Source organism: Columba livia, chromosome 1 (genome assembly GCF_036013475.1).
Source record: "Columba livia isolate bColLiv1 breed racing homer chromosome 1, bColLiv1.pat.W.v2, whole genome shotgun sequence".
NCBI classification, from domain to species: Eukaryota; Metazoa; Chordata; class Aves; order Columbiformes; family Columbidae; genus Columba; species Columba livia.
In genome coordinates, this window is record NC_088602.1 from 125,337,930 (window position 1) to 125,356,701 (window position 18,772).

At 37.1% G+C, this 18,772-nt stretch overlaps 1 protein-coding gene across 13 annotated transcripts in view; it reads right to left on the bottom strand.

Moving 5' to 3' along the window:
• The window catches only part of DCAF6 (DDB1 and CUL4 associated factor 6), a 93,386-nt gene that overhangs the window by 39,037 nt on the left and 35,577 nt on the right, over positions 1-18,772 (bottom strand). For 7 of the 13 annotated variants that reach the window (XM_065076724.1, XM_065076718.1, XM_065076745.1 and 4 more), the window contains exons 7-11: positions 17,985-18,199; positions 15,563-15,656; positions 11,142-11,261; positions 10,665-10,910; positions 5,422-5,595 (exon numbers count right to left, since the gene is read on the bottom strand). In XM_065076724.1, coding sequence (XP_064932796.1) covers positions 5,422-5,595; positions 10,665-10,910; positions 11,142-11,261; positions 15,563-15,656; positions 17,985-18,199 — 849 coding nt within the window. The remainder of the gene's footprint in view (positions 1-5,421; positions 5,596-10,664; positions 10,911-11,141; positions 11,262-15,562; positions 15,657-17,984; positions 18,200-18,772) is intronic. The other 6 variants (XM_065076758.1, XM_065076786.1, XM_065076778.1 and 3 more) reach the window with 1 other exon arrangement.

Here is an 18,772-nt window from a genome sequence, read left to right on the forward strand (position 1 = left end):
AATTGCTTTGCACAGTGAATAAGCTCTCAGTTACATATTTTGGATTTCAAATAGTCACATTTCACATCTAGGTGTTTATAAAGAATGCAAAGAATCTAGTAATAAAAGATGTAGTCATCCCATTGCTCTCTGCAGAAAGCTTTAACACAGAAAAGAAAGTCCAATTTGTTCTGCTTTAAAGACACTGACCATCTAGACTTCCACAACCAGCAAAGTTTTAAAAAATGGATCCAGTCAAAGTGCATCATACATTCTGCAATATGTCAGCATGCAAACTATAGATCTTCATTCCACAATAAATACAGTCTAAATCAAATTAATTTTTCCACAAAAAAAGAAAGGTTCATATTACTTCGTATTTTTGTGGGTAATATTATGCACATTGACTGCAACAGAAACCCCTGATGCACACTGTTCTACAATACTGGTTTATCTTTTTCACTTCAAGATCAGCTGGTTCATGTTTCTATAACTTCTCAAATTGCATTCCATTTGCCTAAAGTTCTCACAAAGAGAAGCGACATAAATAATGGCAATGCATACACAGCATATCAGCAATAGGCAGAACAGCAATAACAATAGGTAAAAAGATTTATTTTCTTTGTAGTTTGCATATAGCACATATATGCTATTGTTTAAATACTGCACAGGATCTAGATGTTATGAAATGCAACAAAAATCTAAGTTTAAACTAGTCTTTGTTGGAGAAAGTATACAATAAAAAACCCAAAAACTTAACATAGTTCCCTAATTTAATAAAGCGACTATCCAAAAAAAAAAAAAAAAAAAAAATAGGAGTTTGTTTCATACATAAGCAAAGGTTTGAAGTAAAAAATGAACTGATACAGGCACCATATACTGCTTTTAAAACTCTGTCAAATTTACACAATGCCTGTGAGAGGTATCCAATAAAACAGTCTCTTTGCCATCTGAGGATAAAGTATCTTTTCCCTCAATGCCAAATCAGGCCACTGTAAATCATTACTCAGTTAACTCCCTTTCACATTCAACAACGAGATAAACTTCTGACCATATTTTTCTAGATAGTGAAGGTTAGCTATTACAGATACAGCTTACAAACCCTCATGTAACAATGACAAGTCCTTCAACTAGGAGACAAAACAACTACCAGACAGTCTAATTTTCTATTAGGCCTGTAAAAGCTTTCGGCTCTTGACTTTTTCACTGGTGATTTCTTACATGCCTGGAGTATTTTTTCTCCACTCTGTGTCTATGGCTATAATTGAGCTTCTGTGGTTGCAAAGATAAGGACTGAGAATGAATTACAGGACAGAGGAAATGGCCTTAGTCTCACACTGGATTGTCCAAAAAGTCACAAATGTAAATTATACAAGTTGCGCCAGAGTAGGGATTGAGGGCTTGCAGCCCTGTGCCAAACACTGTGATACCATTTCACATAGTGGAGGACATATTTTGAGGTGTAATTTTTTTGTTTGAAAATTTACAACCAGTATGTGCCTGAACACTGAAAATCTGCCTCAAGGCAGAGCAAAGACAACCTTGCAGGAGGGGGGAAAAAAAAAAAAAAAAAAAAAAAAAGGCATTGTCTCTGTCTGAGAATTTATTATTCAAAAAATCCCCAAAACTAAGCACTCATTTTTCTCCTACCCCACTTCTGAAATGCCAGCTCTCCACATGGCTGGAAAACAACTGTCTCCATGGAGAAGTTAGAGACCAAAAATCGGCAGCTCTGGTTTTCCAAAAAAATAGACTGCAGATACACATCTTCCAAAAATAAGTGTTCAGAGGTCAGAAAAAGTGAACAAAGTAACTTGTATAAGAAGAAATGAGCAAATGCAGAGAATATTTCCACATCCAGAGTGCAGATATCTTAAAAAGTAAATAGATCATGTGAAGGTGAATTCCCCAATCAAAAGAAATAAGTTTCATTTTGTTCCCTCCCATCACAGCATCACAGAGCATTAGGGATTGGAAGGGACCTCAAAAGATCATCTAGTCCAATCCCCCTGCCGGAGCAAGAACACCTAGGTGAGGTTACACAGGAATGCGTCCAGGCGGGTTTTGAATGTCTCCAGAGAAGGAGACTCCACAACACCCCAGGGCAGCCTGTTCCAGTGCTCTGGCACCCTCACTGAGAAGTTTCTTCTCAAATTTAAGTGGAACCTTTTGTGTTCCAGTTTGAAACCATTACACCTTGTCCTACCGTTGGTTGTCCCCCATAATAGAAGAAGAAGGAATACAATGAAACAAGCTGATGAAGCACAACAGGAATTTCTTGTATTTACACATAACATAGATTTCTTGAGGAATAATTGAACTAACACATCAAATGCTTAAATTTCAATTCCTCATTTTCAATCTTCCACTGCCTATAGTGCTGAAGGTAATAAACTCCACCAATCAGATCAAACAGCAAAAAGATATACATTCTAGTGAGCTGGAGGTCAGGCAGCAAAACTGTTCCCACTTCCTCTCCCCAGAAATAAATGTCTCCGTAGTGTTAAGTGAATCTACCTTTCAAAGCTATTACTTAATAAGTAAAAGGGTTAAATTTGCAAATTCATTGTCATCACACAAAGAATGAGGTAAGTATTTGAACACTAGTTTCCTCCAAGGTTATGTATGCGTTTTGGGGTTCCCTGGTGATGCCAAACAAAATGATGGGATCCAAACTAACTACAATCCATCTCTGACTCCTTGTCAAAGCAATTACTCAGCTTAAAGCTTCAAATTTGTGCCAGTATAGATCCTACAGTATGTTGACCCACAAGCAAGCGGGAGTAAAGAATTACATTGCATCCTTGAAGGGGCACTAAGAAAGAGATGGGCAAGACAGTATCAATTGAAACCCAGACCAACAACACGTACTTGAAAGGTAGTAAAATATCCACGGATACACCTTCAGCTGAAAATTCTACAGATATGGTTGTAACTAAACTTTTTTTCTAGCTTCAATTCAATAGGAAACAATTTCGTAAAAAAAAAAAAAAAAAAGAAAAACCAAAAACAAAACAAAACAAAGTCATTCCTAAAAGAAAACAGAAGATCAAGATCTAGTGACTGCAAATGTTAGCTATGGTATTGCCTCCGTCAATACATATCTTTGAGTTAATAAATCCCAATGTTAAGTTTGCTGAAACAAAAATGGTAGCTTGTTGGTAGGGTTTTTTTTTTCCTGGCACAAAATTGCAGCCACTCACAAGAACACTGCAACCATTGTTTTTCTTGTTCTCCTGTAGGCAACAGGCACCTATGGCTGCCATCCCTAGGATAAGAACACAGCTCCTCAGGTTTTACTGGTTTCCAAACATTCTGAAAACTCACCGTAGAATTTTGTAGTGTAGGAAGTTATTCAAAATTCAATAGCTATATATTGTAACTAGAGCACTAGCCACTGTTATATGAAATTGTTTTGTAAGGCTCTAGATAAATAAATAGATTAAACCATAGCAAGTCAAGCTGGGAATGTATGACACAATCCTTTTAAGAAATTTAGACACACCTTAACTGTCACAGAATTTATCCATAGAAGACACATTGCTAGACATTACTTCTCAACACAAGATATGCTGATTTTTCACACAGCATGCAGCTCACTCATTTTTATGTGGTGCCATGACAAAGTTTGCTTCAAGTTTATGCTTTATTGTTTATTTCTTTATTCATATGCATGCTTCTACTCTAACTTCCTCAAAGATGTCTATTTATTACAAAAGGCTTTCCTGTAATAATTTTTCATCGCAATAAGACACAAGAAAGAGGACAGTGAAATGAAAAGTCACTCTGTTTAAACAAGGAGAGCATATCTGAGGACTTTGGCTTGTTAGAAGTATTTTCACTATACTCACTGTAAAACCATAGCATTTAAGAGTGCCAAAATTCTGGGTTACTGAATTGTTACCCTGGTTTAGAGCATATGCTAAACCAAAGCTGTGTAATAATTACTGAGTGGGAAAATTACTGAAACTAATTATCAAGGATACACTTATTCTGAATAAAGTTATATCTACATCTTCAGCATATAAGGCAGCAGTGTGGCAGGTAAGGAATCTACTCTGCATGGTTTGCCCTCCTCCCAATTTGACTTGCATTCCTGGCTGGTAGTGCATGGGGGGAGCCCAGTGTGCTGGCACTAAGAAGCATAGGGGAGTGGAACAGTGTGGAGATACCACAGCCAGCTCCTGCGTACAAGGCAGGTACAAGAACTACATGGTATAGCTGCTGTCAATTAGAACAGATAAATGTTCCATTCTGTCCAAGATGCTAGTTACTGAGCCAGCAGATATGTTGAAATTTGCTCACCACAATCTCATTATGATACCAAAACACACCTCCATCCTAAAGGATCCACACCTCCATCATGCCCCTATGCTCCCTTGAGCTAGTGCTGTGAAGTTTTTAGCTTAAAAATCAAAGCAAGAGTTTTTACACTGATCAATAACAAAGGTATGTATGACTAGAGTCACCTAAGCTCCACCTAAATGCAGAAAATAGTATAAAATGGGGAAAGTCAGGGAAGACACCATCACTAAGAAGTCAAGGAAAGAGCATAACAGACTTCCCCTCGCAAAAGGATGCTTTGGGGTAAGATTTACACACTTGGTTATATTATACCAAGTGTCTCCCCGGGACACTTAAGACTTCGAGCCTCTGTTTTTTCAGACACTATGTTTGATCAATGGCAAAATAAAATAACTTGTACCTGTTGCTTTAATAAACCTCATTATTTATGGATCTAGTAGTGAGAATTTCTCATTGGGTGCACTCAGATTTACAGGATATATTACACTAACCGTGAATCTGTACAAGTGTGTAAATTCAATGGTGACGATCCAACCCCGCACTATTACTGAATCTATAATCGCGTGAATTCAACAAAATGTCTGACTGGCTGTTGAGCATGATTGGACTCATAGTGCTGACTTGAGGTTATTTGATATAATTGGGCATCACTCAGGAATTCAGCTCAGCTGCCCCAGCCCCCAGTGCAAATACAGAGGACAAGCTGGAACACAAGAGAGCTAAACTTCTGCTAAATTAACCCTCTTAATGCAACAAAAGGTAAGCCTTAAATGTTACTATCAGGTACAATTAACACTAAAATGCAATTTCAAGTGTGTAAGTACCTTACTCTATTCAGGATACAGAAATTTCTTGCTTAACTGCTCTAACAAACATTGCAGATACCTGACACCATGCACCTAGGAAACTTTAGCCATATAATATCCTTCAGCTATATCATCCAAACATGTTAGATAAATGAAATCTGTCAATATTACTCTTTCCCTAACCATGTGATGATAAACACCACCACATGCAAGGTAAGACAAGCAGCAAATGCATTAACTGTCTTGTTCCGGAAGAGAAGCATCTCAGCAAACAACAGCAGCACGAACTATAACTACGTTAGCTGCTTAAGAAACCTTGACAAATGACAACCTGATGTCTGAGTGTCCTGGGAGGAGCCCTTAGAGGACTGATCAGAGGAGGAGGACTGTGGCGCTGAACCCTCAGCTAGCTCTCGCTGTCTCTGTTGTTCTGCCTTCTTAAGCTTCAGTCGCTGTAGACCCCTACGGATTATAGCTAACTCAGGTCCCATTAATTCTGTTAATTCTGACAAACAGGGAAGGGGAGAAAAAAAAAAAAAAACAACGTAAAAGAAAGAAGCATTCAATATACAATATATAAAACAGGGAGAAGGGGTAGGGTGACTGAACAAAGCAACAGATACTAAGTATAATTATTATGAAAAAAATTATGTAAATCATTTATTAATACCAACACAGTAGAAAATAAAGTATTGTAATTTTTTTCTCTTCCTAAATGCATAAATCACAAGACTTAAAAGTTTATGATTCATGTCATACAATACACCCCCTCCCCATCTCTAACACTTAAACCATCTAACAAATACTTATTCAACAAAAATAGATAGATCCTGACTCATTCAAAACAAATCAAACAACACAAGTATTCGTCTTCATTTTCTTAACATAGACAACAAATGAGAATATTCGCATTGCAAAATTATGCAACTATGCTCTACAAGTAAATTTTAAAAATTAATGTGATAGCTTCCTAATATGGAAAAAAAAGTACAAAAGTACAATTTTGATCAAAACAAACTTGTGAAAAAAGCAAACTGGGACTATGAAAAGAGGTGGCAGAACAGCATTTAAACAAAAAATATACTCTACTATTAACTTATTTTTTAATGTCAGACATTCCCAGTGGGTGAGGATTCAAAGTCTGAAAACACTGTTAAGTGGTCCTATAGAGAAAGTAATGTATTGGATCACAAACAATTCTTAGTATCGTTCTCTTAACAGACTATTCTTTCAGTTTCATCTTTAATGACATAAAGTTTTCACCATTTTGTTTTTATTTATTTGTCAGTTATACCATTTTGGCAAGTACCAGTTCACTGTCTAACAGTATTTTTTGCAAACTGCTATAAAACTAGGTGTCCAAGTAATTTTTTATTCTTTCCATGCTCTTTGCATGTTTCTTCCACTTACACAAGTGCTGCATAGCAAATGCTTCTCTTTATACAACACAGATTGTGTCTTTATTAGCAATAACTGAAGCGTAACATTGATCTGAACCACCACTGAACTACGCTCAGCTATAATACAATATGGTAAAGAAGCTAATTCAGACACAAGCATTCACATCAAATATTCTAGCTTTTTCTGCTATAAAATGCTAGCCTATACCTATCCTGAAAGTACTAATATGAAGGGCAGTCTGGAGTATTTTGTAGATATAAGGAAAACCGTGAAGAAAAAAAAAAAAAATCAGTACTATGAAATGTTGAAATACTAGAGGGTATCAAATTGGCATATAACCTTTCATCCAAGCAAAAGCTTTACAACTATTCTGTAACTCTTATTCAGTCAGCGAAGTAAGCAATTTTTAAATTTTCCTCCATAAAAAGAAACAAAGCCAAAGACATAATCCAATCATTCAAAAATTAGTGACAGGCACCAGTAAATATCAAACAATGATGAGCCCTGATGTCCTCAGGCTAATGCCACTTCTGGGAAATATATCCTGCCAGTTTATGGTTAAGTGTAACAAGAAGGAAAAATATATACTTCCTAAAAGGAATACAGCAAAGATATTTGCTATGACTAGTTTTCATGCGTAATGAACATTTACAGATATCAGAACAGCCTAGAAAATGATTTTACAGAAATTGCAATGGTGCCTGAAGTCACAGTTTTCAGTGCTTGCTGCTGATTGAGTTCCACTCAGTCCAGAGAGAGTGACGATTTAAGATGTAACAAGAACTACAATCCAAATGTAAAGAAATTACTATCCTGAATATGTTAAACGACAATACCTTTTAACACATTTCAGAATCTCTAAGCAAATGTTTATTTTGCCAGCAAATGGAATGAGGAAAGAGAAATGCAAAGAAAAAAACAAAACAAAACAAAAAACAAACCAACAAGCTATTGCCACTTTCCCATTCAAAATTTTTAAAAAAGTGTTTATTACTTGCACATTACTCAAATGTTCCAACAGTATTCTTCTAGAGTATATGCTTTGACAAAGACGCTTATCCCAACATGCTCCAGCACTGAAGCATTTTTGCACTGACTCTATTTTGAACATGTACTTTTTTTAAAGCATCAAGAGATTAAGTAATTCAGATGTGGAAGCTAAAATGCTCACCACATGGCATATTTTTTGAAACACCGAAACAACAACATATTTGAATTCTAATACAAAGTTATTGCTATTTCAAAGACAGGAGGATTACCACCAGAGCCTGTTTTCACTAGATATCTGTAGAAATGATCGATGGGAAGCTGCTTATAACCCTGTTCCATTCTGTAGTATGAATTCACGCTCCAATTCTAAGTAAGTCATTATCCAAAAACATATTCTTCATTTGCTAACTCATTGCTACAATATTCAAACTTGTATCACCTACCACTTCTAGCAAAATGATAGCTGAAAACCGCCTTCCATTTTTTAAAATGCTTCTCCAGTCATCCATATTTTGCAACATATCTCTATCTGGTCTTCCTATTCAACCCCACTGTATTTAAACTACTATTCCTATTAGCACTTTCCCTATTCTGTCACCCCTAAAAGTAGCAGGTTTTATTCACCTCTAAATTCAGTTAAAAAAACTCAGAGAATCCTGTTCTTGATGCTGAGTGCAGTGATTTCACTGTATGTAAAATCTCATAAACAAGCACCTTCATGGGTTACCTAAGTATAAAAATGTTATGAAACGGAAATTCACACTCAAGCCTATCCATTCACAAACCCACTGCCACTGCTCAGCCATGACCTACTCCCTCTGCACAGGAGCTTCCCCTCTCCCTCAACTTACCCATGTTACCCAAAGATATGTATTACAATAACTGAAGTGTTTTAAAAGCAGTGCAAACTAGAAAAGATGTTTACTAGGTGTGCAGACATATAATACTATTAAGTTTACTCCTGCAAGAGTCCTGTAGACAATTTCAAGATTGCACCTGGTCATAACACTAAAATCTGCATACAGCAATAAAGAACACCAGATAAAGCCTTGTTTGTTTGTTTCTGTGGGTTTGGCATTTGGGGGATAAGGGGGGTGCGATGGTGACTTTTTTTTTCTTTTTAAAGAATGAGCAGCCAATTTGACAACCTGTTTAGGTGTAGACAAAGAACCTATCAAATCTTAGAGAGTAAATTAGAAAGTATCCACTGTCTGTCACCCAAACAATCACCACTACCCCTTTCAAAACTGAATATATGGAGAGTCTTCAGTCTGAAGTAACACTGGGAAAGAGGAAATGCTCTTAAGAAGAGCTGGATTAAGAAATAAGAACTTCAGCTTCATGCTAGCAGAATAAACTTTTACTTAGAAATTCAGACAGGCTGAGAAAAAGAGAGCAAAATATTTTTTCTAGTCAGCATACGTTCTTTAACATGCAGGGTAGAAAATGCACCATAGCTCCAGAAATGTGCATTATCATTATGCAACCCACAAAGTCGCAATGATATAGCTTGAAACAATTATTTTTAATATGTGGCATACTCTCCTGGTCACTGTAAACTCCAGAATATACCATATACTTGAATAAATAAATAAATATGAAGCCTTGGTAATGGTATATGAGTTCTTTGGTGGCTATCCCTCTGTACCAGAGATAGTGGCAGCTAAATTGGGTTACACTGAATTAGAGTAGACAATCAAATTTTTGTGTGTGTATTGTGAAAAACTTGAGATCGCAGCAAGTTGACACCAATACTAAAAAAACACAGGTGACTAAAAGCCTCTGCTACTAAATACTCCAGCATTTACTTATTCTAGAAATAGTACCTGACTATGTATTGTCATGCTTCTGTGCACTGTTTATTTCCTCTAAATAAGTATCAAACTAGTTGCAAGGTTTGAAAGGGCAAGAATTATATATTTAATGAATTTCAACTTACATCTTTAGCTTTCCTGCCTTTCAGATACCTCATCATTTCTCACCTGTCCCAAAGATTTTGGCTGCAGCAGCCACAGTACATGGAATAGCACACTTTTCCCTGGGAAATCCCCATCTCTGCTTTACTGCAGAACATCCAATTTAGGGCCTGAAGATGCTATCAGTCATCTTTTCCAATGACAAACACCTTTATTTTTTACAACAGAATTAGTACAAGACAAAAGGTGAATTTATGCAAAAACCACAGGATTTTAAAACAATCCATGTCAGCCTTTCCACCACAACTGTGAGGCCTAGAAACTCACTTTAAAAAAGTAAAAATAAACTGTTATGCAAATATTTAACTAAAGGATGTGGTATCTTTTCCGGCATAGAGATGGAAAAGGACAAGTCACAGCATGAGTACTCTTTTACTATCCAAATAAGTTTTTGACATTGACAGTGGAATATACTTTCTTTCCACAACAACAATGTAAGTCTATAGTAAACACAAGTAGTTGCTTCAAGATCTACAAACTTAAAAATCAGTATCACAGAATCGCAGAATGGTTGGGGTTGGAAGGGACCTCTGCAGATCATCTAGTCCAACCCACCTGCTAAAGCAGGTTCACCCAGAGCAGATCACACAGGAATGTGTCCAAGTGAGTTTCGAATGTCTCCAGAGGAGGAGACTTCATAAGCTCTCTGTAGTACAATTTATTAACCAATAACAGAATATCATGCAAGGCAAGCCCTGTCTATCCAGATACTTCTGACATGCAAAAAAATAACATTGCTGACTCTGAAATGACAAGGATGTAGATTCCTACTGAAGAAGACATTATCTACTTCCTCCGATTATAACAGTCATAAGTTCTGCTATTCATTGCACTGATGCTGCGACAGCCAAATCACAGTTGCAGATGGCACAATGTTACTTATATTACTTATATTAAGAGAACAATAAGTTTCAAAAAAATCCAAGCAATGTGTTTTTATTTCTACTTCAAAAGACGTTACTAGTTACCGCCTTCGAGATTCCTTCTTCAGATAAATGTGTACAGTTGACTGTTTTAATCCTTCTTTAAAGCACAGCTGCAGTCACTTGGTAACTATAAAATACCTAGTCTCATTAGGATGTGCAAGAAAAAAAGAAACAAAAAAAACCAAACAGATTGAGATCAATTACCCAAAATATCCTAAAATAAAATTGTTCCTTATTGAAAGCATTTTCCATAAACAATGACAAGATGGATTTCTTCTCACCAGACTGATGGAGCACAGGTTGAGCTGAGGCCCCTAAAGAAGGCCTTTGTTCATTATCAGGAGAGGACAATAATGAAGTTGAAGGGGGGCTTTCTGTTGAAGACGATGTTGAAGGAGCTTGGGCTGACATTGTAGAAGAGGAAGATGATGGAAGTTGTTCAGAACCATCTACTTCCATTGCAGTTTCTGATTCTGTACTAGGTGGCACGTTATTAGTAGCAGGAGCATCTGTCCGATTAGTCCCACCTTTGATTAAAAATAAAGCGAGAAAAACAAGAGCCCAAAGGTATAAACTCACAGTATCTCTAACGATCCCTTTCCATTACCATTCATACAGCAAACAAGTGTGCTCAGTTCTTCAGAGCGCACTAAAAATTTCTTAGTTTACACCTCAGAAAGGCTGATATTCAAGGTCTATACATTGAGTATAACCACATTTTCTGTAATACTTATTATTCCTGAAAAGAAGAAAATCACCTCTGGACCGTGATCTTCCTCGTCCTCGATTGCTTTGTGCAACTTCACTAGCTTCTTCAAACCATCTTGACAGCATGTCTGACATCCTTTGCATTAGAGAGACATTAGGACTTTGCTCTCCTGTAAAATAAGTAATGCTAAAGTTTTATCTACAAGTTTACAAAAGTGCTCATTTTTTCTCCCCCCATTTCTTCTTCCATAAAAAGCCCTGCATTGTAAGCTATGTAATAAGTAAACCCCGAACCATCTCCTTTTTTCAGCATAACAGTCCAGCAAGAATTTCCAGCTGAACACAGCACCACATAGAAATGAACAGTCCTTCCTCCTCTTCTGTTTTACAATTACCTGGAGTTTTTGTACACATGGCATTGTGAAATTTATGTCACTTGGTTTTAAAGGCTGGTTAAACAAGTTAAGAAAGCCTAGACTTTTATGTTTTTCCAGCTAATTATAAAATAACCAATTTTATCATTAAACAATGAAAGAGCAAAAAGACTAGCATAAAATTAGCACATAATGTTTTAAACATTTCTAAAAGGTTTCTTCATTACTTTACTTTTGTATTAAATTGTGCTTATGAGGAAAATCTAAGTTCTTTTAGGGATTTTCATATTCACATTTTGGATCAAGTGTCAGGATTGCAAAGTCTCTCAAGTAGGAAAATCTTCAACTTACTTTCAACATAACTCAAAACATGTTCTTATTTTATTTCTGGTTTTATTACATATGAAACAAATTTTTTTTCAAGAGATAAAATAGGAAGAATACCATTTGTAAAGGGTTGAAATAGAATATTTGAATCTTTGAATGTTTTTTGTATTCTATGAAATGCTTTGGGCTTGTTTTGTTTTGGTTGGTTGGTTGGTTGGTTTTTATGCATTAGTATCTTCAATAGAACATCCTTCCACTCATATTGAAGTAAGAGCTTCTGCTGACCCCTTAGCCACTTCGGAAGTATCTGCTGTTTAAGCAACTTCTGGAAAAGTTTTGTAACTGAAGAACTTAAGAAACAGAATCCCTGTGAAGTACAATTACTTCACAAAACAAGCAAGCAAAAAATATTTTAATACTCTCATACAAACGCTAAGGCACATGAAGGTGATTCAAAACAGCCAGCACAGCTTCACCAAGGGCAAGTCCTGCCTGACCAACCTAGTGGCTTTCTGCAGTGGACTAACTACATCAGTAGATAAAGGGCTACAGATGTCATTATCTGTACTGCTGTAAAGCCTTTGACGTGGTCCCCCATAACACCCTTCTCTCTGAACTGGACAGAGATGGATTTGATGGGTGGATTGTTCAGCAGATGAGGAACTGGCTGGATGGTCACACCCAGAGAGCAGTGGTCAATGGCCCAATGTCTGGATGGACACTGGTGACAAGTGGTGTCCCTCAGGGGTCTGTACTGCAACCAGTACTGTTTAATACCTTCATCAATGACACAGACAGTGGGATTGAGTGCACCCTCAGCAAGTTCGTGGATGACACCAAGCTGAGTGGTGCAGTTGACACACCTGAGGGACAGGATGACATCCAGAGGGACCTGGACAAGCTTGAGAAGTGGGCCCATGCAAACCTCGTGAGGTTCAACAAGGTCAAGTGCAAGGTCCTGCACCTGGGTCAGGGCAACCCCCAGTAGCAACACAAGCTGGGGGATGAAAGATTGGACACGAACCGGCAATGTGTGCTTGCAGCCCAGAAGGCCAATTGTATCTTGGGCTGCATCAAAAGTTGCGTGACCAGCAGGATGAGGGAGGTGATTCTGCCCCTCTGCTCTGCTCAGACCCCACCTGGAGTCCTGTGTCCACCTCTGGAGTCCTCAGTACAGGAAAGACATAGACCTATTAGAGAAGGTCCAGGAGGCCACCAAGATGGGGCCTGGAACACCTCTGCTATGAGGAAAGGCTGAGAGAGTTTGGGTTGTTCAGCCTGGAGAATAGTAGGCTCTGGGAAGACCTTATTGAGTCATTTTAGTACTTAAAAGGAGCCTGTAAGAAAGATGTGGACAGACTTTTTAGCAGGGCCTGTTGCGGTAGGACAAGGGGTAATGGTTTTAAACTACAAGAAAGGAGATTCAGGCTAGACATGAGGAAGAAATTTTTTACAATGAGAGTGGTCAAACACCGGCCCAGGTTGCCCAGAGAGGTGGTAGATGCCCCAACTCTGCAGACATTCCAGGCCAGGCTGGATGGGACTCTGAGCAACCTGATCTAGTTGGAGATGTCCCTGCTCATTGCAGGGGGGTTGGACTAGATGAGCTTTGAAGGTCCTTTCCAATCCAAACTATTCTATGATTCTAATACTGAAAGATTCTGGCGCATATTTGAGTAGAACACGTACAGAGAGAATTTGCCTCTCAAACATCCGTGCTGCTACCTGCACAGATGTTATAAAAGCAGAAAGGCTAATCAAATATCCAGAGCAACTTTATTATCTTTCAGGACTGCATATAATCATCATAGCTAGGATATAGCTTGAATATATCATCACTACATCTTGCTTTTAGATTATTTACTTGAGTTTAAATGACATTGTTGGGAATGGAGAAGGGAAGGGGAACATACCAACCCACCCCTGCAAAAAGCAATGCCCCTCAATCTGATCCCAATGCCCTTGTCTTCTCTCATTTCCACACTGCAGGTCTTTGACCCTCCCCTGGGATCCCTCATTCCTTTTCTGTAACCCAGGCAGAGGAGCTCTGACTTCAGGAGCTTATAACACAAAAAATGGAATGCAACAGCTGAAGAAAACAGAGAAAAGGTGATTAATGATGGGAAGACAGAAGAATGAACAGTGAACAGAAAAATAAGTCACAGGTCACCACATTTCTAACTAATACAAGATAAATAACAATATACTGAAGCTTTATTTTGAGAAAATAAAAATCAAGCCAATGTCTGTACTGGAGGAGTTAATTTCTCAGGCTTTGTTTTCCCCCCAGCAGATATACTTGATATTATGGGGAAATGACAGTTAGGACACTAAAGATACTTAGCTGAAGAAGAATTTAAATAAAAAGTAACTTTATGAAAAAGCAAAGCCGCAACTAACTTTAATGGGAAAGACCTGCAACAAAAATTATACAAAAGTGTCTTTAATATGAGAAGGTATACAAATAAGGTATGTGGAATGAAAGCACCAAGTAATCAGAACATAATACTGTTAATAATCAAATCCTGTAATACTAGAATAAGAAGGGACATGATGAAACTAAGAGAGCAGTTTAGAAGAAAGGAAAAAAGTATTCTTTCACATAGTGGGCACTGAACTTATTGAATTTTTTTCCACAGGTAATATTATCAACAGTTTCGAAAAAGGATTAAAGAAATGCAAAAGCAATAGAACCATATGCAGATTCTAATTGAACAGATGGGAACATATCCTCTAGAGTTTCTAATGCAGTAATTCTGAATACTGTGGGAGCAATAAAAGCAACAGACTAAGGCAGGAAGACAGGCTCATGTTCTCTCCCGGAAGAGCATCTCCTATTGCCTGTACTGGATACAGAATCTTGCTCTACACGGACCATTAATCTGATAGAGCTAGACACTATTATTCTAGTTTGGGGAATCAGGAAGAGAAGAAAAACAACACAGAAGATCTGGAAAGGGAAATGGTAGGCAGAAAAGGGAGACAGACTTAAGGCAACCTCAACAAACACTTGCACCTCCACAACCTGCCAGATTTAAACAGAAACATATCACTAGATGAAGACTAAGATGAGCGACAAAGCATACTCTGCCCTGCTTTGGTAACCCATCTCCTGACACTAAAGCATAGCTTTGGAAATGCTCTATCTACTGAAACCTCAAGTAACTGAGTAATAGATCACAAAAGTTCAAATATGAGCATAAAAATATAATAATTACTGGTGTTTTATTAAAACAAGTGAAAGAGACAATATTAGAATCCTATTGCTTTGAATTCTAGTCCCCTAATGTAGCTATTACAGAACATTTCATTTGTAACTGATTGCATATGAGGCTTGACTACGAAAAAGGTATTTGTGTTACTACGTGACCAATGACAATAAAGTAAGCTCCCTCCCCCTGTTTTACATCAGTCTAGCTGAAGCAACTTAATTTTTCTGGTAAGAATACTTTCAATTTAGACATTTTTAGAAATCACTGTAGAATAGCAGTTCTGTCTTAAATTCTAAGAAAACCATCTTAAGATCTGAATGATTCTTAAGACATGGACAGTTTAATATGAAGCACTTACACATTTCAGGAATACTTAAGAAAACTCAGAAAATAAAATGAAACCAACCAACCAACCAAGAAACCGCCAAGGCAAACAAAAAAATCCCCACAAACCCAAACCAAAAACACCAACCAAACAAAAAGAAATCCAACCAAAACAAAACATACAACAAAGACAACAGACTCCCCCCTTGCCCCACCAAACTGCAAACACTTTACCATCTCTTTCTCGTTCACTCTCAGGCCTTGCTCTTGGTCCGGTGTCTGACCAATCTCCTCTTAGTCGCAAACGTTTAACAGGAGGTTGCCGTAACTAGTGGGGGAAAAAAAAAAAGGCATTACTAAGCTATTTATGTTGGTGTACAGTAAAGAATTTTAAGTCTAAATATTAACGCAATATCTCAGTTTTCTTAAGTTGCATAAATTTATATCTTTCACAAAAAACGGAATGTTAGTCATGTTCAGGTCAACAATGAATAAGCACAACACTTATCAACAGAATGCTAGAGTTTCAGCTACACTGAAGTTCAACAGTTGAAATCAATGATTCTCAGAACTAATGCAGCTTTTATTTTATGCAATACTAACCTTATTATGTTAATTGAGGCTTTCGATACTGAACAATAATAAAGTTTTTCAGAATTCAGCCTGAATTCTGCAAAAATATTAACCTCTTAATGTTAAAAACTATACAGCAGCTTCAGTTTAATGAAGTGTTACTTTTAGCAACTTGAAAAGAAACAGCTAGTGCTTTGAACATTCAGAAAGGCATTTCAGACTTTGAAATTAAGTTTATTGGCTGGATATTTCTGGCTTAGAAAAAAAAAAAGTGTTAACTTTCAGGAGCCAGCAGATTGAGGAAGAAAGATTTACATTACTTCTACTCTATACAACTTAAAGCCAGGCTGAAATAAAAATAGCATTTAACTAAAATCATGCAGCAAGAAGAGATTATAGGAAATATTCTGTGCCTACAAAAGAAAAGAACACACAAGATCTGTTATTAACAGGTGGTCACAATCTTATCTCTCTGTAGTGAGCAGTCAATTATCCTCCAAATTACTTCATATCAGATTAACATTACACAGAAAAATAAAAAATAAAAAAAAGGGAGAAGTGCAGAATCATTCATTCATCACATAGTATTTCTGGGTTCTTCTTTGTTTTCCCCTGCCTCAATGAGGTAACGGTATAGTCAACTGAACTTAATTCCTCAGTCCTACAAATCTACATTCCTTCCCGATCAACAATATCTGTACTAGTAATGGCAGCCTGTGGCCCAGTAAATACAGCATGGTGATTGCTAGTAACAGCTCACAGGATTAATACGAAGCTAACAACAAAAGCCTCATGCTCGCCAGGACTTCACTTGCTTGGAACCTTCTTTCAGCTCATCTAGATGCAACAACAATTGCCTAGTGACCAGGTAACTATAACCTAATTTGCTTCAGTTTTGCTTGAATATGCACAGATGTGTGGTGTACAACCTCTTGTTAACAGTTCTGATACATGCAAGAAAGAACTACTTATGACCATACGATAGTGATGCAGCACAAAGTAGTCCAGTCTGGCTGAGACCAGATACCCTGCAGGTATGAACACCAGAGGATTGCAGATATACCTTCTCAGCAACTCACCCATGGCTGTTAACTGTACTATAAAGGCTGGACCCAAACAACAACTGGTTTAAGGGTAAAAACAAGAACAAAAACCAAGCATTTAAAAGCAAAACCATGCAATATTGGAAGACTAATAAAGAAAACACATAATGTAAAACGTAGAAAAAATGGCCTTCAAGCAGACACTAATAAAAAGGAAGAAAACATCAACATCATGCTGCTCTCAGCAAAGAGGAAGAAGAAATCACCATCATTGCTATCAGACTCCTCCTCCCAGTGAAGACAGTAAGATGCTGACAAGTGATTGTAAACCCTTTTAAGGCCCTTATCTCAGACTAAAGGCAAGGACCTCAGGATACAGAGGAGCTTGTGAAAGGGTAAGCATAATGCCAGAAAAAAAAGGACTGGATGCTTGGGGGACTGCAGGGGAAGGGGGAGATATGTATATAACTTCACAGTAGTTAAAGAAATTTGTTTTATATTGATCAGAAAATTTACACTGGAAGGGCCAGCATCATTGTAGCTGAGCTGATAAAAAACTGCTTGCATTTTAGTTTTACTGCTGAAACTTTTAATACTGCTCAGTAGCAGTGGCTCACCTCCTTGATCTAAACATCTGGTACTTCCTCACCTCTGTTATTAAATGACAACTTTTGACAAAGCATATTTATACTGATTTCAAGAAATATACTTCTGGTGGCATAGGAAATAACAGAGAATACACCTCAAGAGCGACCTGCCACCTCTGCTGGTCTTATAAACTGAGGTTCACATAGATGCCTTCTTATCTTTAAGAGAGGGAAACCAGACCAGAAAGGAAACCAGAGTGACAAAATATTGTAAATATTGTAAGCATATAAATAAATTGCAAATAAGTAAATTTTGTAACACCATCTATTTGTCACATCTCAATCTCTGAACAGCAAAATAAATTTAAGATTCATTTAAAGGGAAATACAACTGATATAAGTGTGCACAAGAAAAAAAAAAAACCATGAAAACAGGTCATCTTAATCACTTGCCTCTTCCCGTCTCTCTTCAGCAGAAGGAACTTTAAGTTCTCGTGCTGTGTCGTCCTTGGGATCAAACAAGTATATGTAATCTGAGGAGTAACTAACAAGGATCTCTTGACCATCTTCACTATAACACAGAGACGTTACTCTGCAAGATTTGTTATTGAGGTGAGGAGGAACAAAACGTGCCACCATTCCAACAGTGCCCCTACCAGCATAATTACCTATATTTGAAAAAAAACAAAAGTGGGGGGAATGGGATAAGGGAGAAAGAAATGACACATTTACTATTGCAAATTTTCAAAATCTTCAACATACTCCTTATTTAACATCCAACAAAAGATGATAAAAACCTAAGTATCCTACAGCTTCTGCAGTAAATTGGATCTGAATAGTGATGCATCAGATCTTACTAGTATTTTATATTTTTGTTTACAAACACTATGTACATTTAAAAAAAAAAAAAAGACAAAACCAGAAAAACACATACACACACAAATATATTCATATATCACATAACCACGATGACGATGTGCAGATACTATCTGTCAAATGTAGTTCAAATGGAAATTTTGGAACCTAAGAACATTTACACAATAATAATGCAAATCTGTATCTACACATAAATTAGAAAGCAATTCATTATATGAAACACTTAAAATTTAGAGTATACATCTCCTGTTTTCTATCCAAAATGTTTTTTAAAATACCAGCTTTTCTTCTTTGAGACCAGAAATACTGTTACTTTGAAACTGCAGAACTATATAATACATTGGATATATGCTTCTCTGAAAACT